Source organism: Pleurodeles waltl, chromosome 3_1 (genome assembly GCF_031143425.1).
Source record: "Pleurodeles waltl isolate 20211129_DDA chromosome 3_1, aPleWal1.hap1.20221129, whole genome shotgun sequence".
NCBI classification, from domain to species: Eukaryota; Metazoa; Chordata; class Amphibia; order Caudata; family Salamandridae; genus Pleurodeles; species Pleurodeles waltl.
In genome coordinates, this window is record NC_090440.1 from 1,431,230,221 (window position 1) to 1,431,251,883 (window position 21,663).

Sequence of the window (21,663 nt, forward strand, 5' to 3'; positions counted from 1 at the left end):
ATGTGGAATGTGTTGGAGTACCCAGGAATTAACACCCTAAAATGGGACCTGGGCTTAATAAGTGAAATGAAATTGTCCTTATCTGTTTGCCTAATATGGAGGTCTCCAAATGTATATATATATATGTGTTGTTGATTCTGTAAGCTTTACCTCAGAGCGACAAGTTGGTGCAATTTCTAGGTCTTAATCTAAAGTTAATGTTACCTAACAGGCCACATGACTACAATAGTAGAATGTACTATTTAAAAACAGAATTTAAGAATAGAGGAGTGGGTTAGAAGAGTAGAAACAGATTTATTTAGAGTTAGCTGGATGGTCTACAATTTCCACCCTGCAGAGATCTCTGTGCCTTCAGAGGAGCTGCTTCACTGCATCTCCTTTAGATTTGATGCACTGTTGCTTTATTAAGTGACTGCCAAAATAATTTTTCAAAAACAAACTCCCAAAGTCAGGAGTTTGTTTTTGAAAAACAAAAAGTAATGAACCTGGAAGTTTTTCAAAGGTGAAACAGGGAAAAAAATAAGTCAGGACTCCACCTAAATAAAGTGGATGGTCTGAGGTACTTAAACCGAAGGCCTATTGTAAGTGTTGCCATTGATTTAAGGTTTTGGCCGATTGAGCAAGCAGGGGTTCCACCAGCAGAAACATGGCAGTACGCTTGACTCTATATAGAGTGGGCAAAATACCAGTTTGGCAGACAGAGTACTCTTCCATGCTTGTTACAAACTACCCTGTTCTCCATACTCTAGACAAGGCCAAAGTATTGGCAAAAAACTAACACAGGTTTTCCTGTTTTAGGTATCACATTCTAGGAAACAAAATGGTTCACAACAAGATTGTGATATTCCCTCAACACTCCCTGGATAGGCAGAAGACATCCTTCATGGCACGCAACTAGTGAGAAACACAGACCATTTTTGTGCCTCACAGCAGACACTGGGGTTTGTGTTGTGGGCAAATGACAAATGAAACGTATATGTTTGGCTAAGTATGATATTTATTTCATTTCTTTCTTTTCAGACGTCACAAGCACCACAAGAACTGCACAAAGCAAACAACGGTGCAGAGGCGCACCGGGCCAGATGAGTGCCGGATCTCTCACTACAAATCTACTTTCATCAACCCGCCAAGTGAGTAAATTATAGTGTTGGGGTGGGTTGGCCATCAATGCAATCATTTTCACTATTGTTAGGGCATATTTCCTGCATTAAAACAGTTTTGTGCCCATTATTATTATACATATTGTTACTTATAGTCGAAATACCACATAATTTTGCCAGGTTTTGAAATTGTACCAGATATTTCTTGGCCCTCTAACCGTGACCTTACTATGCCATCAAGTATTATCAGATAAAGATACATTCATTACTCCTTTGAGTAATTTTAGTGTCTGACAGCTTCGGTCAAGGTCATCATTGCCAGGTGTTACCTAATGTCTCTGCCTCACTGAGGCAAATGTAGCTGCTTGGATAAAGAATTAGGGCCTGATTTAGAGTTTGGTGGACATGTTACACTGCCACAAACGTGTCTGGATAGCCTGTCTGCCGTACTGTGATTTCCATAGGATATAATGGAAGCGTAATATGCTTGAGAGGGTATCCGTCCGTCACGTTTGTGACAGAGTAAACCCATCATCCAAACTATAAATCAGCCCATTTCCAAGAGAAATTTATCTTGATGTTAGAGTTCAGGGAAAATTATGCAACCCCCTATATTTCTGTTTATCCCTCTTCAGTATTTAGGCAGCTCAAGAACATATCACTTTCAAGTGACCCATGTGGGTCTTGCTAAACTCATCCCTTCCAATGGGTGCTACCTTTCCAAATTTACTTCTCTTTTCACAGATGCCCAGCCTCGAAGCAGTAAGAGGCCTCTGCGCACCCCACCTCATCCTAAGCCCCCCGAGATGATGTTCAGCACCACTCAGCGGGCAGAGTTTGTCCCCAGGGAGTTGGGGGAGCGGACTCGGCCATACATTCCGGTAAGGTGGAGATGGTGGGATGCAGTTATCAGCTATATAACTATCATTTAAAACTTTTTTTTTTTTTTTTTAAATAGCCTGAGATTCTGGGCAGGAGAGCAAGGAACCTCAACCCTAAACCCAACACTCTCCCAACGTTTTACCACTGTATGTGATTTCATAGAAAAACAGATTGGTTGAATACCTCTTCTCATAAAGGGCCTGATTATGACTTTGGCGGAGGGGATTACTCCATCCCAAATGTGACGGATATCCCGCCCGCCGTATTATGAATTCCATAGGAAATAATTGACTCGTAATTCAGCGGGCGGGATATCCGTCACATTTGAGACAGAATAATACCCTCCGCCGAAGTCATAATCAGGCCCATGATGCTTTAAGTACTGGGGCAGCTCCCGAAATGTTGAATCCTTTTTTCATATTTGATCAGTTCGTGCTTATGCCTTCATTAACTATTCACCACAAAAGATATCCAGGCTGAATTTACATCCTTTACTCTATATAATGGGGGTTGTAATGGTGCCCAGGGTTTGTGCCATCCCCGATGAATCAGCTAAAATAGAATGTGGCAAACGTATGCTATGTTTTTACAAAAATGGGCAAAGAGTGTTGTACAATCAACATTTTACACAAACCTATTTTTAAAGCATTACGTGTAATCTCAGAGTCTTCTCCACAGATCCTGCAATACATTTTGTGCAACATTTTGATAAACTCAAAAATTAGCATAGTTGCTCTTTGTCCTTTGGTGAAGGTACACCCACATTTGCCTTGAGCAGACTTTCTTTTGGCTAAACACCCTCACGGTCAACTTGTTGCTGCAAGTAGTCTACACGTTTAGCTCTCAAACTGCACTTTTCTCCTCATAAGGTCATCCCGCATTATTCAGATATACTCAAAACGTTTTCCACAACTTCATAGTGATCTTTCCAGTTGTAGTCATACACCAAAATATAATCTTGAAAATATGCTACAGTTTTATTTTCCTTAAAAGACATAACACTATAGAATACTGCCTATGCTGACACTACTCTAAAGGACATGCAGCAGAATATAAATGCACCATCCATCGTTATGAATGATTTCAACTGCTTGGAATCTGTATGGAGTGCATTCTGGTGATACGGTGAAGACAGATTGATTAAGCATGGCTAGCATCTCATTTATGGTGCCTGTCAACCCAAAAGCTGCCATTAATATTGTATACATTTGTACACATGGATTCTTCTGTTGGCCTTCTGGACTAAAACTATTAGAGATAACCACTCTGATGCTTCTGTTTTGTATTTATTTCCCAATCATACCTTCTGCTTAATTCACATGCTGGTTCTTCCCTGAACATCATTGGCACTAACTGCACCTTGTACACCTTCGGCGTGGCCACTTCTTTCAAAATTATACAATGTTCAAATCCCTGATTTTATACACTATCTCCAACACATTGGAAACCCTTTATTTCCACTTAGCAAAGATGCTATTGTGTTTTTCTTTTGCCCTCTTTACCCAAACTTTTTCTTTATCTTGTTGACTCTTCTCACTCTTACATAACACAATCTGGACAGTTGTAAACTCACAAGATGTTTTGTTCTTTTTGTTGTAGCTATCCTAAGAGGCATAATCTATCCTTAACTACATACACACGTGCTTCCACAAGCCTTCCCTTAATTTCAAGTATAGTAACAACCCACAACTTCAATATGTTTGTTTCTGTACGCCAGTAGACGAACGTAAAATTCTTGCAACTTCTTATCTTTATAAATGCCTTATATCTGCACCTTTTAGTGTGTATCTTGCACCAGGATACACCATTATTCTTATATTAATTCTTCCCACCAACATGTCACAAAACAGGGCATCTGTTTCTTCATCTGCTCCACATACTTTCAACAAGAACGCATCATCTTCATTATTAACTCATTTTTCAGCTGAATGATTTCCTCTGATGTTTGCCTTCACATTCTTTCCTTTGCACATCCTCATGCAATGTTCCATCTAGCTACAATGTCAGCATGTTTGAAATATTCCTGGACAGTTCTATTCCATAGTCATTGGCCTCGTGACCATATCGGTTACGTGAGATCCTTGCTATTATACTTACTCATTGTTTATTGTGCCCTTTCTGATGGGTACATTTAATTTCTTTTTACTGTGGTGATTCCAGTGCCACAATTCCCTCCAACTGACAATACCACAAGTCCAGTGATGTTTCTACTATTTGCCTCATAATCTTCACAGCTGTGTCTAATGTTAAATTATTTGTCTAAAAGAGCCTTTCCTGTATTTTTCTATTGCTGGTTTGTTGCACCAACTGGTCCCACATCATTTCATAATGGAAGCTCCTATAGTTGTGTGAGGCAGCTAAAGCTCCAACATAGCTATCCATAATTTCACCAGGTAATTGCATGCGCTCTCCTACTTTGTTCTTTTCCTCTCTGTAATTTTTATCTAAAATCTTTATCCTTGCTTCATACTCATCTAAGAATATTCAACTTCATCCAGCTGGAGTGGTGGTAAATATAAAAAAAACTCTTCTTACTTCTGAACCCAAGTAGTGATTGAGAATGGCAACTTTTCCCTTTCCAGTGAATATATTGCCTCCCACAACCTCTAGATATTCTTCAAATTGACTCTTCAGTAGGTTGACTAGGTGAATTTAGGAAACAAGGTGGTGCATGCATTCCTTTCATCCCACTCTGCAGTAAAGGCTCAACTCAATGTCACCGTACAATATTTTATCCTTATGCTCACTTTGCCATGTTGTGTATTTAACTCCTGATGTCCTCATATTTTACAGTCCATAGGAATGACAAGCCATGCTACAAGATGTGTTTACAGCTTTACACTCTGTGTACAAACGGTACCCTTGCATGTTCTAACACTGAACTGTTAAAGTAACCTTTTCCTCCAAAACGTAGAGATATTTTGTTTTGCCACATGCCACTACAGGCTTTTTGCTCAGTGTACAGGATGATTCCTGTGTTCCCTTTTCTTTCTGTGCATGCATACATGTGCATGCAGGTCTGTTCCAGATGGTGTGCCGATTCCCCGTGCATCCACCAGATTCTGATTCACAATGACTGTGTTGTGTCCTTACAATGACTGCCACACTCTGGTCTGTATCCTTATGCTTGATGGCATGTAGACTCACTTGTGGTGTTGGCTTCCTATAGATGCCAAAGTTAGGGCAGATGTTGCTTCAGTCCCACCACATGGGCACACGTCTTCTTGGTAATAACTGAGGCTAGATGGCACTTCTCGTTGGGACTCCTTCTCTCCAGACACCAAGGAGCATCACTTCTAGTTTTCCTTGGCTCCTACTCATCTCTTATCCATGCCCACTCATTGCTAGTGAAATGAGTGTCAGCCCTTCCAGGGTCTAAAGAAGACTTCACACTACAAAAGTAGGGATAACTTGCAGATGCTACAAATGTCTGCCTGAACATCAAAGCACTGTGGATGCCAGCACTCTCAGGAACTAGAAACAGCCATACTCCCAGGTACTACTTTAGTAGGCACTATATAGTTGTTGGATACTATAGGCACTATATACAGTTGGCTACTTTAGGCAGGTATTGCAGGTACTCTCAGCCAGTAGTGTAGGGGCGGCTCCGTCCTAGGGCGGAGGACCGTCTCCCCCCCCCCCCCCCCCCCCACCAGCAGCAGGAGCTCCAATTTTTTTTTAGTAAAAACATAATAAACTGCACTTATGATGTTTTTACTGTAAAAGTGGGTGGTGCAACAAGCGTGATGGGGACGGAGGGGGAGTGCATAGCACTCCCCCTCAATGCGCATGTATGTTTGGCCGGCTTTCTCGGGCCGGCCAAACATACATGCGCAGTAGGGTCTCTCTAACTCGGCACTGCGTTGCTGGGTTGGAGAGAGCAGGCAGAGGCTCCCAGTCTGCCTGGGACTGCCCTGGCTGGGCACTCCCAGCCAATCCTGACGCTTCTTTCAGCAGCGTCAGGATTGGCCGCAGGGCAGGCTGCGCACCTGTGCCTGCAACAACAGAGAAGAGCAGAGCGGATAGAGTGGCACGGCACGGGAAAAAGGTATGTTTTACTTATTTATTTATTTTTGTCTCTCCTCGCCACGCGCTGCACCGCCCCTCCCCCTTTCCCTCTCGCGAGCCGCGTCTGCAGTACTTACATTATTTACATTGATATTCCAGGCATTGGAGACTGCTAAACCCTAGACACTACAGGCTGACGCACCCAGTCGATATTAACAATTCAAGGAATCGCTTCTACTGGCTTTAGGTGGCTACTCTCCGGGACACTAGACATGGTATTCTATTCAATGTATTCTTCCAAACAGTAGCAATGAAAGCATTTCCAGTTCTGCAAATGTTTTATAGGCATATGTGCAGCCTTATTTTGAAAGTGGGTCAGCTGCAAAATTAACAATAATAAAAAAGTGAACTGTTTCTCCAGTCGGAATAGATTACAACTCAAAGTATCACATATAAGCAAACTAAAAATTGGCAGCTCTTTTGGTCAACACTGAAGATTGCACTGGCACTGTTTTTCAGTCTTTCAGCTACTTAGCATTGTAAACGTGTCTATCTCCACTAAGAGTCTTATTTCATAGCCATGCATGTTCACCTTATGAAGTGTGACTTAACAAACTCTAAATGCAGCTTTGACAAGGCTATGAACAACTTCAGCCTTGCTGATAGAGGTAGGCTGTGGTTTGGCACAATGTACAGACGGGCACAGCGATTGTCTGTGTGCGAGTGACAAGGTATCATTGCAAGTGTTTGCTGCCACTGTTGATATAATTATAGCAGTGGTTCCCAACCTGTAGTCCGGGGACCCCTGCGTGTCCGCAAAGCCTTCTCAGGGGCTCTGCGACTGCTTAGAAAATTAAAACATATTAATAGATTAGGTCCCTAGCTTTCAATAATAACTCAGTGGGGGTCCCCGGATTCCAATAATGATTCAGTGGGGTCCCAGGGTTCCAGTAATGTTTTTCTACTAAGTAGTATAATCTATGTTTTGTTTTTAAACCCCGAATTTGCAATATGGTCCACATTCATTTTCTTAAAATTTTGTTTTTGCTTTTCCATACATGGATGCTAATTTTTGTAATTATCATTTGATCTTTTTCCGGTTATTTTATTTATTTATTTAAATACATTCGGTCCAAAAGATTTGGACCATTAAATTTGAAAGAAAAACACAGTTTTACATGGTTGTATAAATCCATTGGAATACATCATTCAAGATACTATAAAAGTCTGATAATCAGCTAACGTATAAAATATTTCAATAAAATCCTTACAGCTAAAATTATAAATTCGCTTATGCGGTCTCAATTTACTCCTAAAAAGGTCCAGAATTCTTGCTAAAATAGGAAAAAGATGTCACATATAAATTAATAATATCATGGAAAATGACAGGATACATATCATATATTATTAAGAGATAAAAGAAGGAACGCAGAAATAAAAATCAGATTGGGATCTTCCTCTTTGAACGGACAAAGTCTCAGCCTAAAGCTCTTGGGGCCTTTCTACAGAAATGAGCCTGCGACGAACACGCCAAGCCTCCGATAGAAATTTAGAAACTGAGGAGGCAACCAGTGTGGATGTTTCATATTTGCATATTCTGGTGGCATTGACTCTATCCGACAATAATAGATTTTTACAGAGGGGGATAATCCACTTTCCTCTAGGGTTCTTGTATGAGGGACAGAAAAACAGAATATGCTCGATTGTTTCTTTATGAAGAGGACAAGATATGCATCTATCTGTTGAAGGGACGCTGGATGACCAGTGGGCCGTATAGATATTAATGGGCAGGGAACCATATCTAAGCTTTAGATAAAGGGCACAAGCATAGGATGGCATAGGGAGGTTCATAAAAATCTCAGGCCAAGGTTTGTGTTTAATTTGGAGAAATTCTGATGTTAACCTACCCAACCCATTTTGGCGCAGTATATCTTCGTTTACTTTTTCAAAATATCTTCTTTTGACAAGATGTCTTGCATTATTGGGAATCAGTTCCGGGTATTCCCAGTAATGGGAAAGACCTATATTAGCCCAAGCGGATTTCATCTCCTACAGCCATTGAATTCTAATCAGGCCCTGTGGAGTAGCTATAAGTTCCCCCACCGCCACCCTATATGGTTCTAGTTCGGGAGTTGTCCAAAGGCGAATCCAATAGAGAGCGGTCTCAAGGCCGCTATGGTTGTAATGCTGTTTAACCCTAAGTCGAGCCTAGGAGGAATCATTGGGGTACCTGCCCCTAACCGGGAAACCTGTCTAAGGAAGTTGTTTTCTTTTGTTTGTAGGATATCCAGTCTTCTGTGTAGTCCCCAGAGTTCAGCTCCATATAAGGCCGCCGCACGGATTTGGACATTATAGATCTCAGCAATTATAATCAGAGGGGAACTCAGGACCTTTCTGGACCTACGAACTAGGGCCCCACCTCTTTGACTTAAAATAAGTGCCCCTTTACCAATTGCTGCCTCCCATTTTCCAGTGGTTGATAATCTAAATCCCAAATAGTCAAACTCTTCCACTTTCTCCAGTGGTATTGAATTCATTTCAATTTTAACACGAGGTTGTTTCCTTGAAGAGCTATATATCATAAATTTCGTTTTTTTTGCATTGACATCAAGCCCAAAATCCCTACAGTAAGCACAAAATTGGTTAACCACATTTTGAATCCCCACAGGAGATTTGGCTAGCAAGATTGTATCATCCGTGTATAATAAACATGGGATTTTTTCCCCTGCCAATTTGGGCGAGTCGTTTGTGCAATTCTCCAAATAACAGATGCAGTTATTGATATAAAGCAAAAAAAGGGTAGGGGCCAGAACACACCCCTGCCGGACTCCTCTGTTGATGGCCACAGGATCTGTCAGCTCACCCTCCTTGCCACATCTGATTCGGGCGTAGGTGTTATCGTGAAGCCGGGTGATAAGACTCAAGAGACCGGCAGGAACCCCCATATTGGAGAGTGTTGACCATAGCATATTCCTGGGGATCAGATCAAATGCAGCTCTTAGGTCTATAAAGACCACATACAGATTTCCCCCCCCCTAAGTCCACATTCTTCCACTTAATTGCCAGGAATCTTAAGACTTGGTCAATAGTGCTCACTGCAGGGCTAAACCCTGCTTGTAGATTAGATAGGGCATTGGATTCCATGATCCAATCATCAAGGTGACACAAAATGTTTGGCATAGATTTTTTGGAAATTATCCAGGAGACTGATCGGACGATAATTGGCTGGAATGTTAGGGCAACCTTTTTTAAAGATAGGAACTATCTCGGCCCCTTTTCATGAGAGAGGGATGGGGGCTCCAGCTGCGATTGCGTTGCAGATTCGATTAAGATAAGGAGCCTATATATCAGGTCTTGTCTTGTATAAATCGCCCGGAATCTTATCTGGACCGGGAGCCTTTCCCCAATTTAGTGAATCAATAGCAGCGTTAGTTTCAGCTAAAGTGAATGAGATCTGGGTAGCGGCTTGGGATATTGGGGCATCGAGGGACCTAAGAGATACCTCGGGAGAACCTGCGTATAATTGGCCAAAATGCTCAACCCAGGTTGCAGGAAGAATTGATGTGCCAGGTACAGAGGCAGAGTCTCCACAGTTTTTTGCTATTAATTTCCAAAACCTGGAGGTATCTTTTGATTTAGCGGTTTCCAAGATAGCTACCCATCTAGCCTCTTCCCAGCTTCTACTTTTTTCAGTTATTTTCTACCAAACATGATTTCTGTCAGTGTCTTTTTCCACTAAATGTGTGTAGCATTATTTGGGTTCACAGAAATGAGCTCTTATTGCTATGTTTATCATTAAAGTCACACTCTACAAAAGTCAATATACAAAGTACCCACATCTATTTATGTTTGTAAGTTGAAGAGTTAAAAAAAAACTAGTATCAATATTTTCTTGTCACAAAAATCCATGCTTCTTTCTTTTTCTTTCCACATCGTAGATCCTATATTTCTAGACATCTGTTCTTCTAAGATGTAGGCCATGGAGGAGAGAGTGAAATGGGATCAGATGTGACAGTGGTTATGTGTTATATGGTCTAAAGTACCCGCTAAATTATCTAATAAAGGAAGTCAACTCAAGGTTCTGGGACCTCATGGAGTAAATCTGTGGTGATCCACACTCCTCGTCGCAGAGCTCTTTGGGGACTATTTCATACGAGGTATGGGGAGGGTGTTTTGTATTAGCCATCCTCGGTGCATGCAGGACCAAACAAAACATCACATACATAAACATGCGTATACACACAATTTATGTCAGTCTTTAATTGATCAACAGATGAGAGCTCAGCTGTGATTACTTTGACGTTTGGAGCAACTTTTAATCCTTTTAAGGGGGTTCAAATTGGAAAAGGGCTTTGCGCAGAAAGAAAGAAGACCTTCTCTGTGGAGGCCGTGGAGGCGACATCAGAACACCCCCTTGAGCTACAGTGCTGCGTAGGCTGCCTGACTCCAACATATCTTTCAAGTTACATAAGTGATGAATGGGACAAAGATTCACATATATTTTGATCCTCTTCTGATTATTGTCAGGGATGCCATCTAAATTGTAGGGCAGTAACTAGGAGGTAGTCTTCTAAACTGGAGTCAGGAGGTCTTGTACACTTTAGCGTCCCTTTGGCTTTTAAATAGTGTTACATAATCTTGACGAAATGCTTGTGCCCAGCTAATAACCACTTGGCATACTTTTGTCATTAAAGAAGGAGTACTATGAGTCTCCGCAGGAACCCCTGCAGAACAAGACTCTCTACAATCTCCACTTCCCACCCAAAGAGCCGGTGGTGACTACCATTCGACGCCCACCCAGTAATCTGCATCCCAGTCAGGACCGATTTGAAGACCACACCACCAGCAAGGACTCCTTCAAGGACTGGAAGGGAGGACGTCAGGCCCGATATGGAGAGTTGCCAACCGTTGCAGGTATGCTTTAGTGCTCATGTCTTGCATGTGACAGTGTGAAACCTAGAAAGAGCGGTAAAACCCAAGACAGACATTGCTTGTGATGCCTTGTATGCAAGGATGATGCCTCCAATGAGCGGTAATATTCTCTTATGGTAATAATGGCCACGCACTTATATGTCTTTGCCCAACAGGGTCCATTCTGTTCCCAGGCCAAGGTCGTGAGATGAAAACAATTACACAAGAGCACTTTGTGGAGAAAAGCCAGTCCAAACCGGAACTGGTAAAGAATGTGCAAGCAAATATCACCATTGAAGGTACTAGAGGGAATGTGTGTTTCTGCTCCCAGTCACTTCAAGCCTACTTTCCATACTTTTTCATTCTTCCGAATGTCTTGTAATACTTACATACTTCAATTAGTTATCTCTTTTTCTTCCAATATTTTTTTAATTTTATTAAATAAACAGTACCCACAGTTTTGAAAAGGACAAATATGTAATGTAAAATTAGTAATTTCAACGAGAAATAATCCAGTGCTAAAATCTAACAGCAATCATAAATCTTTTATCTGTATTCACCACCATGGGCAGATTTGCTGTCATGCAGTGCAGCAACCAAATTTGCTACATTCCATTACCCAAGAGGGAAAACACAGCTGAGTCATAAATACTAAGATTGGCCTGCTGCTGTTGTCATCCCCTGCCGAGGCGCTCCAGTTAGTTGCACACTACGGTGCAGAGGCGAGTTTGTGCTGTCTAGCACAGGATTGTATCAGAAGCATATCCTTCCGGGACAAAATCCTACGCCTAGACACATTTCAGAACTACCCACGCATTGGGTGTGTGTACTGTGCACTTCATTCAGTGCATAATTTTGTGTGAGATATAAAAAATATACTCCAGTTTACACCTGCTTCAAGGATGCATCTCTTTCGAGGCAAAACCTGAACTGGCTATTTTGTAGAATGGGCTCTGCAGTACAATCTATGGGTGTTACATCTGATGTGCTAAAGTAACACCACATTAATGTCCCTTTGATAAACAGGCACCTTTTCAGGACAAAAAACATTTTGCTCTGAAAGTCAATTTCACTACATCATTTTGCACGACTTAGAAAATCTGGGTTTATATGTTTTAAAAAAGGATAACTAAAGCGATCTTAAATGGAATTGTACACAATACTTTCGAGAAACGATGAAAAAACAGACAAAGTCCAGTGATGTGACCAAGATTTTGACAAATTAGATGTGTTCCCAAGCCAAAACCGGCTAAAATCGTCACACCAATCCTCTTCATTCCGACTGTCTGATATATATTGTTTTTGCTGAAATTGGCAGCTTGCATAACATCAGTTAATGCTGCAATCTAAATCATAATCTAATAAAGCCTAGAACAGACGTAGACAAGTACTCCTTTGTGTGAGATCAAAGCTTGATATCAAATATAAAGAAAAGCATTACACACGGCACACATGTATCTAATGGACCTTTTGTAGCAGGTAAGCTTTGAGGCTGGCTGAGCAAAACCGTAGATACAGTGAGACAGACCTGCAACTCCAGAAAGCTTATATATGGTCAGCCTTACAAAGTTGTCCTCTTCTTGCCAGGTCACCATGATATGACAACAACCAATCAGAGCACATACCACCTCCTGCCACTGGGAAAACCACCAGGCCGCCGACCACCACAGCCCAAACCAGACAATGCTGCTATAAAGCGCCCTCATGTGGAGATTGTGACCAAGTACCAGAGCGACTTTCCAGGATACATGTCACTCCCCATGCGGATTCATCCTGCCTACCCGCCGCTGGACAACCTAGCCATAGATCAGAGTTTCAGGTGAGCAGCTGGGAATTATGTTAACAGACTAGAGATCAGAGTGCATCTCACAAAGTAACTGCTTCTGCATTACCCCACTCACATGTTCTGAATGGTCTAATTATTTTCCTCATACTCGCTGGCATCTCAGTGTTTCGATATTGCCACTAAATTGAATTCTTCCTCCTAAGACTATAAGAACCCAAAACAACCTTAAATAACCTAAAAAATGTAGCTATTGTATCCTGCTTGGTATTCATTATCTGCAAATGATGTAGCTAAAATGGGTAGCAGTGTACAGAAAGGATTTATGTCAGGGTCACATTTCCTGTATTTAGTGTGCAAGTTGAAGTGTTGGTTTGTTAGAGATTAAAATGTTAGAGTTTACAGGACAGATGCAGTAACAAATAGGAGGACCATCAAACATGTGTAATGCAATAGGTCTCACATTTGTATGAGTTAGAGCTATTGGCACTGTAAATTCATAACTGGACATTTCTTGCCACATACATTGGTCAACCGCTCCTCATAATTTGTCTTTTCCTGCCATATAATTCCAGTGGCCCTGCATATAACGAAAGCACTTCCATTTACCTTAATTCTCTATCTGCAGAAAAAAAAAAAAATGTTGCCATTTAGCATCCTAATTTAAATCTGCTGTGCTAATTCAAATAGAATACCACTTTCACCACTCATCATCAGCGGTGCTGGCTAGCTAACACAATTCCCCTACTAAAGACACAAGATAGCCACAGAGGAGAAATAAACTAGAAGGGTCACCCAAACATATCAAGTGTGTTCAAACAGTCATAGCGTAATAAGGATGTTAAGTTGGCCTTAATCATGGTAATAAGGAGAGATTATTTAAAAATATATAATTATCATATAAAGCTTTATCAGAAATAAACTTTTGGAATTAGACGGTAATGCTTAAAACATCCCCTAGAGAGCACCATAACAAAAATATAATTTGCAAGAAACATGGTCATGTAACCATATTGTTAGCTCCTAGAGGGCATAACCCCATGAAAAATCCCAGGAGAAAGTAATGCAGTGTAACCATATACTTAGCCTCTAGAGTACTATTAGAAATGGGGACTCTAGTTGGCAGTCAGTTTACCCCCTTCCAAGTAGGGACCCTCACTCTAGTCAGGGTAAGGGAGAAATACAGCTCAGATAACCCCTGCTCACCCTCTAGGTAGCTTGACAAAAGCAGTCAGGGTTATCTCAGAGGCAATGTGTAAAGTATTTGCACCAACACACAAAATAACACAGTGAAAATACCACAAATGTACTCCACGTCAGTTTAGCAAAATAGCCAATATTAATCTAAATTGAACAAGACCAAAATTACAAACATCCAACATACACAAGCAAAGATATGAATTTTTAAAGTAGAAAGAGTCTTAATCCATTTAAATCAATGTATGAGTTGTTTTAGCACAACGTACCTGGTATGCATAAAAAATAAAGCTGCACAGACGAGCGTGCATCGAAAAAGCTACCGATGTGTCAATTCCTCACTCACAAGTGAGGACGTGCATCGATTCTTTCTCCGCCAGGTAAGCGATGTGTCGGTTTCAGGACCAGTAGTCTTGAGTCCATACGGTGGTGTTGAAGATTTTGACGCCCAGGAATGATGCGTGGAAAATCCGGACACTGCGCTGATCTGGTGATGCGTTAATTTCACTGGTGCTGCAATGTTTTTTCAGCCGCAGTGCAAGCGCTGCATCGATGTTTCTGCTGGTCGGCTCCGGTGTGTGGATTTTTACTCTGGTTCTGCCAGCTTCTCCTTCCAGGGGCCCAAAGGCTGGATGTGGCAACACTTGGCAAGTCAGGGGTTCTCAGCAGAAGAGCCCGGGCACTGCCAGATGAAGTCTTTGATGTCCCTGAGACTGCTTAACAGGAAGCAAGCTCCGTCCAAGCCCTTGGAGAAACTTCACAATCAAGATACACAGCAAAGCCAGTCCTTGTCCTCTTTAAGGAAGAAGCAGCAACTGCAGGCCAACCCAGCATAGCACACACAGCAAAGGGGCAGTACTCTTCCTCCAGCTCTTCATCTCTTCTCTTTTCAGAGGTTCCTCTTAGTTCCAGAAGACATTTAGAAATCTGGGGTTTTGGGCCCACTACTTATACCCCTTTCTGCCTTTGAAGTAGGCAAACATCAAATGAAAGTCTCTGTTGTTCACAAGACCCTGCTTTGCCCAGGCCTGGCCCCAGACACACCCTAGGGGGTTGCAGACTGCATTGTGTGAGGACAGGCACAGTCCTTTCAGATGCAGGTGCAGGTGCAGGTGTCAGCTCCTCCCTCCCCACTCTAGCCCAGGAAGACTCCTCAGGATATGCAGGACACACCTCGGCTTCCTTTGTGGTCGTGTCTAGAGGGAATTCACAAACAGCCCAACGTCAGTCTGACCCTGACAGGGAATACACAGGCAGGCAGAGTCACGGAATGGTTTAGGCAAGAAAAAGTCCACTTTCCAAAAGTGGCATTTTCAAACAGACAATCTAAACACCAAGTCTATCAAAAGAGGTATTTTTACATTGTGTAGCCAGAGACCCCAAACTCTATAACTCTACCTGCTCCTAATGGGAAACTGCATTTAAAAGACATTTAAATGCAGTCCCCATGTTAACCTATGGGAGAGATAACAAAAGTGAAAACCGAATTTGGCAGTATTTCACTATCAGGACAGGTAGAACACACCAGTACATGTCTACCTCTTGAAAAAACAGTGCACCCTGCCCAAGAAGCTACCTATGGCATACCTTAGGGGTGACTTACATGTAGTAAAATGGAAGGGTTGGGCCTGGAAAGTGGGTACACTGCAGTGTCAGTGTTTGCAAAACTGCACACACTGACTCTGCAGTGGCAGGTCTGAGACATGTTTACAGGGCTACTAATGTGGGTCGCACAATCACTGCTCCAGGCCCACTAGTAGCATTTGGTTTACAGGCCTGGGCAAATCCAGTGCACTTTACTAGGGGTTTACTAGTAAATCAAATATGCCAATCATGTATAAGCCAATCACCAATACAATTTAGACAGAGAGCATATGCACTTTAGCACTGGTTAGCAGGGGTTAAGTACCCAGTGTCCTAAAGCCAACAAAAACAGGTCCAAAAAAATAGGACAAAGGACGCAAAAAGTTAGGGGATGACCCTGAAAAAAGGGCCAAGTCCAACAAGGATGCTTTAAGGGCTAGCTGGCTTAGTGCAATGATAATACAAACAAGGCCTTTAAAACAAAACTTCTCCCAGCTATAAAACAAAAGTTCAAGCCATGAAAAAGCTTAAAATACACTGAATGGTGGGAGGGGTTATTATTCTGGGGTCCCCACTAAACTAGTGTGAGGACCCAGAGATGATGTAGACAGTTGAGATGTTTCGAAGGTTGTCCCTTGGTCCTAGGACCACCATAGGCTGAGTTATGAGCAAAAATGTTTTGTCAAAAAAATGCCCTGCAAAACATTATGGGGCGAGTTATTGTGCCGCTAATGTTATAGTTTGTTGACTGCAATGTGCTCAGCACTACCCCTAGAAGACACCATAATAAAAATAGCACATGGAAGAAACATGGCGATGTAATCGTACAGTCACCCCTTAGAGAGCAGCACCACATGAAAAATATGGGAGAAAATAATGCACTGTAATCATATATGTAGCATGGGCCTCTTGCAATGATATGACAAATAAGGCCCATAAAACAACTTCTCCCAGATGAAAAACAGAAGTTCCAACCATAAGAGAACTTAAAAAGATAATGAATGGTGGTAGGGGTTATTGTTTTGGAGACCCCACTAACATAGTGAGGGGACCAAGAGATTATGGCCCTCATTCTGATTCTGGCGGGCGGCGGAGGCCGCCCGCCAGAATTCCGCCCTCCAAAATACCGCGCCGCGGTCAAAAGACCGCGGCGGGTATTTCAAGTTTTCCCCTGGGCTGGCGGGCGGCCGCCAAAAGGCCGCCCGCCAGCCCAGGGGAAAACGACCTTCCCACGAGGATGCCGGCTCGTAATCGAGCCGGCGGAGTGGGAAGGTGCGACGGGTGCATTTGCACCCGTCGCGTATTTCACTGTCTGCCAAGCAGACAGTGAAATACTTGTAGGGGCCCTCTTACGGGGGCCCCTGCAGTGCCCATGCCATTGGCATGGGCACTGCAGGGGCCCCCAGGGGCCCCGAGACTCCCCCTCCCGCCATCCGGTTCCCGGCGGGAGAACCGCCAGGAACTGGATGGCGGGAGGGGGAGTCGGAATCCCCAAGCCGGCGCAGCAAGCTGCGCCGGCTTGGAGGATTCCTGGGGGCAGCGGGAAACCGGCGGGAGACCGCCGGTTTCCCTTTACTGACCGCGGCTAAGCCGCCGCGGTCAGAATGCCCCGCGGGGCACCGCCGGCCTGTCGGCGGTGCCACCGCGTCCCGCGGCCCTGGCGGTTCTATACCGCCAGGGTCGTAATGAGGGCCTATATCATCATAAAGAACACACCGTGGTGAATTGCGCTAGGACCATCACAGGCTGAGTTATGAGCAAAATTTTTGTAAAAGTAATGCCCTCAAAGCATTATGGGGCAAGTTTCTATGCCACAAATATTTTATTATGTTGATATGACTGTAATGCTTAGAACAACCCCTAGAGGTCACCACAATGGAAATAGCATTTGTAAGAACCATGGACATGTAACTATATAGTTAGCTCCTAGGGGGCATAAACCCACACAACAATACCAATAAATAATGCAGTGTAACCATATATTTAGGTCCTAGAGAACACTGTCCATTACACATTTTCAGGAGTAGCAGGCCTATAGCAATGATATTACAAACAAGACCCTTAAAACACATGCTATTCCCAGCTGTAAAACAAAAGTTCTAACCATGAGAATGTTTAAAAAGACACTGAATGGTGGGAGGGGGTTAATATTTTGGGGTCCACATTAACCTAGTATGGGGAACCAAAATTACCTAGACAGAAAGAATGTGTTGTGCTGAGTGTTTGGGTTGTGGGCCCACTAACCTAGGACCACCACAGGCTGAGTTATGAGCAAAACATTTTTGTAAAAGTAATGCCCTGCCAAGCATTATGGGGCGATTTTCCAGCGTGCAATGAATATTGTAGTATCTGCTCTCCTGCTGTGCTGGGAGAGCCACTTTCACTTTGGGGATTTCTGTTTTACATAAAGCATTTACCAATTTTAAGTGTTTTAAGGGAAGAGCCACAGGAAATAACTCTGATTAGGTAACTGTGAACAATGTGACCAGCACTTCAACACTGGCGATCGAGTTCGCGCTGTTGTGCCTGTTGGCGCTATGATCGCCATGGCCACCATGCAGCATGAAGGGGAGAGGCAAAAATAAAAACAGTTCGCTCACGCTGAAGTATATCGGCAGTCGTGCAATAATCCATGTAACAGGGACAGTCTGCAAGGCGTGACAAAAACAGCCTCAAGGCGGCATTTATCAATAACATCAAGTGATTTTTTAAAGGCAAGCCCGGGGGCAAATGAAAGTGATGGGCGTGAGATGGGCATGGTTACAAGGCCACAATACTTACAACAGGTCAAAGCGCTTGCGTGCGTGACCTAAAAATGAGGTAATTACGTAAGTGTTATTGCCCTCTAATGCAGGCAAAATGTCTGTTGTTCATGCACTGATGTAGTATGGATCTCTGTCACAGGACAAGGAAAGAAATTAACCAAACATTTCTATTAACAAGGCTTTAGGGACTGATTTAGAGTTTAGCAGGCACTTAACTCAGTCACAAAGGTGACAGATAGCCCATCCACAGTATTACAAGTGCATTATAGCCAATGCCACTAAATCACCAATACCTGTGAAGAGGCCTAGCACGGTGTAGCTTAATTACTTGGTATTGGACTCTACCCTCTCTGCAGAGTTTGCCTTCGCCCTTCGTGTTTTCTGATCCTATTTGTGTTGGCTTTCTGGACTCTGTGCATTTTACCACTGCTAAATAGTGCTAAAGTGATTGTGCTCTCTCCTCTAAGCTTGGTAAAATTGAATTCCACCCAATTGGTACATTTATTTAATTTATGTATAAGTCTTTAGTAAATTGGTACTACATGTATTCAAATCCTGTAATTTAAATGCCTTCAGCACTCATTGTGCCATTAACTAAAGTAGCCTTTTAAACATGTCTTAGGCCAGCCTCTGCAGCCTGTAGTGCAGTTTTAAACTGCTATTTCGACTTAGGAAAATAAACCTTTTGCCAGGCAAAACCTTCCTTTTTAATACATATGTCACCCCTAAGGTAGGCCCTAAACAGCCCATGAGCTGTATTTAAAATGCAGGTCATATATTTTTTAGTTTTACATGTCCTTTAAAATTCATTTTTCATTACTGTAAGGCCTATCTCTCCCACTAGATAACATGTGCTTACTTTATTCCATTTGATGTGATAGATATTGATTGAGAGCAGATTGGAATGACATGTTTACTCTCAAATTAATTGTAATTTATAACCCTCTTTAATGGTAAAGTAGGATTTTACGTCACAATTCTGAAAAATGCCACTATTAGAAAGTTGCCATTTTCTTTTCCTAATCATTTGGTGCCTGTATCCTTGGTCACATGACTAAGTGCTGTTATGTATTCCTTTGTGTATTCTTTCCAGACATTGTCACACAGGGGATTGGATGTTGGAAGGATGAGCCATCCTGACAAGATGAATGAGGGCAGAGCCGTCACTTACCACACTTGCACTTCAGTAGGGGCTACCTCTTACACTCACAAAGAACTTCAAATTAGCTTTTTGGCAAAACCAGACATCCTGTGACCAGGGCAGGGAGGAACAAAATTCTGGAACTATCTGTGAGTGGGCTCCAGAAGCTTCTTCCACTTCAAAGCTAGCACCAGGTATAAACATAGGGCGGTCAGATTCAGTCCTCGGTACACTCTTAGACCCGTGGATACTACAGAAGAAGGATTGCCCTGCAGCCAGAGGACTGAGCTGCTGCTTGAGACCTGCCCTTCCCTTTGAAAAGGAAGACTGGAAGACTGGAAATGCCCCCTTCATCCCAGGCAGAGTGTCTCCAAGAGAGACAGGTGGTTGACCTCCTGTTCTGAGCTACAGGGACACAACAAGCTCCAGATGCCTCCTTGCAACTGCCTTACTGCAGTATACCTGTCTGGGCCTGCAACTGGACATGCCTGAGCCTGTTGGCCTCTGCAGGAGTGAGCTTCTGATCCACCCAGCTTTATCACAACCTATACTACACGACGCAAAGCCTTATAAAGCAACACCACACAGACAGCACACTAAGAATATAAGATTCATTCTTAGAGGGCCAAACATGGTCCTGTGCCTGGCATGTGCTGCATCATAGTCAGCCTGAACTTATAACTTTGTCCCAGCGTAACATAGCCATATACCCTCAGTTGGGCCTTGTGATGCTACTTTCATCTAAATCTTTACAATTCAGTATCTCCCGATCTACTGATTGTTTTTTTGTCATTTGGGTCTCAAATTGTTAATTAAATCATAAGCTATTTTACTAATTGGTTTGGGACTTTTCTTTTGTTGTGTTTTCACTTGGTTACTGTTGGTGCGCTGCATAAATACTTCACACATTGCCCCTAAGTTAAGGCAGACTGCTTTTAGGTCAAGAAAGCAGATGGTTAAGCACAGGTTGATTTGGTGTATTTTATGGTTCACTTAGACAAGTATTTTGGTTGTTGCTTGAGAAGGTTTTACACTTCCCTCAACCAATAACCCACTTCCTCACACTTGGACACAGATGTCTATCTAACTCAAGTCTCAGTACTTTTTCCTCCTCAACTTCACAAGTTTCAACAATGGGCTTGCTCCTTGCATCACGTTCTCCTCGGTTTCTGAACACAAAGTTGCCACAGCAAACATGCACGGCATCATCCTCTCAGAAGGCCATCTCAAAGAAGAAGCTGCTTTCTAGCTCCACTACTACTATGCATTGAATTCATCTTCGACTTCAGATGGTGAAAAGAAAGCCCCGATTCTTATAGGAACAAGGCACTCAGAAGAGGCAAGCAGAACCATTACACATCGAGAATGTCTTAACCAGGGGCAGCTGGTGTTCAAGGGCTAAGGGCCTGCGCCCCTAGCCTTTTCTGGCCTCTCTAGTGAAGCATATATTTAATTACATGATGAAAGTAAAACATTTTCTGCACAACATTTTCCAAGTGAAACTTGTGCACTTTGAAAAGCCCCACTGCGCCTGCGTCAGTATGTGGCTGAAAGCTGCACAGTAGGGCTGACAGGGCTTGCTCAAGCAAAGCCCTTACGTTTTCTCAGAACGCCGTGACGTCCCTGGCTTATCTCCTCCTCCACCAGAAGCCCTGATAGTAAACAGCCTGGAGCGTTTTTTGTTCAGCCCGGGTTTCTGAAAACTTCATGTCACTCTGATATTATTATCCACCCTTTCCTATTTACTCAAATGGTGGGGTGTGATCAGAAGGGTCTACGTACCAGAGGTCACATTATATTAAAAGAATGTGGCATTGCGCAAAGAAAATCCCCTTTTCCTGCATTAAAAGCAGTCTGTGGCAAAAGAAATTGAATAAATACAATGAATAACTCCATCCAGGGCTCTCTGGGAGACAGGAGTGTGACCTGAAGACCTCAAGTCATAAATATGCCAAAGACAACCCTGCACACAAGTAAGTTGGAGCTCTATCTTTTTTACAGACAATAAAAAAATCTGTTCTCTCAGCTCTCCTCTCCTTTCACTGCCTCTGTAGGTGATTTCGTCTCTCGAAGGCAGTAATGGTTCCAGTAATTTATTATGGCTAGTTATGCTCGTTTTATTTCTTCTGCAGACTAATGATGTGATATGTCATATTAAACATGTAATCCGCAGCTCAAATAAACGTATACCTTTTATCACAAACTTCTTCATCCCAGCCGTCTAACATTCACTGACATAGAGCCCACTCTTTCCCCCATTCCTCACGCAGTAGAAGTGGATGCAAGCATGAG

At 42.7% G+C, this 21,663-nt stretch overlaps 1 protein-coding gene across 3 annotated transcripts in view; it reads left to right on the forward strand.

The window, feature by feature from the left end:
* Positions 1-21,663, forward strand: part of LOC138285250 (stabilizer of axonemal microtubules 1-like) — a 43,629-nt gene that overhangs the window by 10,139 nt on the left and 11,827 nt on the right. For all 3 annotated transcript variants that reach the window (XM_069224949.1, XM_069224951.1, XM_069224952.1), the window contains 5 exons: positions 1,021-1,130; positions 1,845-1,981; positions 10,685-10,904; positions 11,078-11,200; positions 12,489-12,720. In XM_069224949.1, the coding sequence (XP_069081050.1) occupies positions 1,021-1,130; positions 1,845-1,981; positions 10,685-10,904; positions 11,078-11,200; positions 12,489-12,720 (822 nt within the window). The remainder of the gene's footprint in view (positions 1-1,020; positions 1,131-1,844; positions 1,982-10,684; positions 10,905-11,077; positions 11,201-12,488; positions 12,721-21,663) is intronic.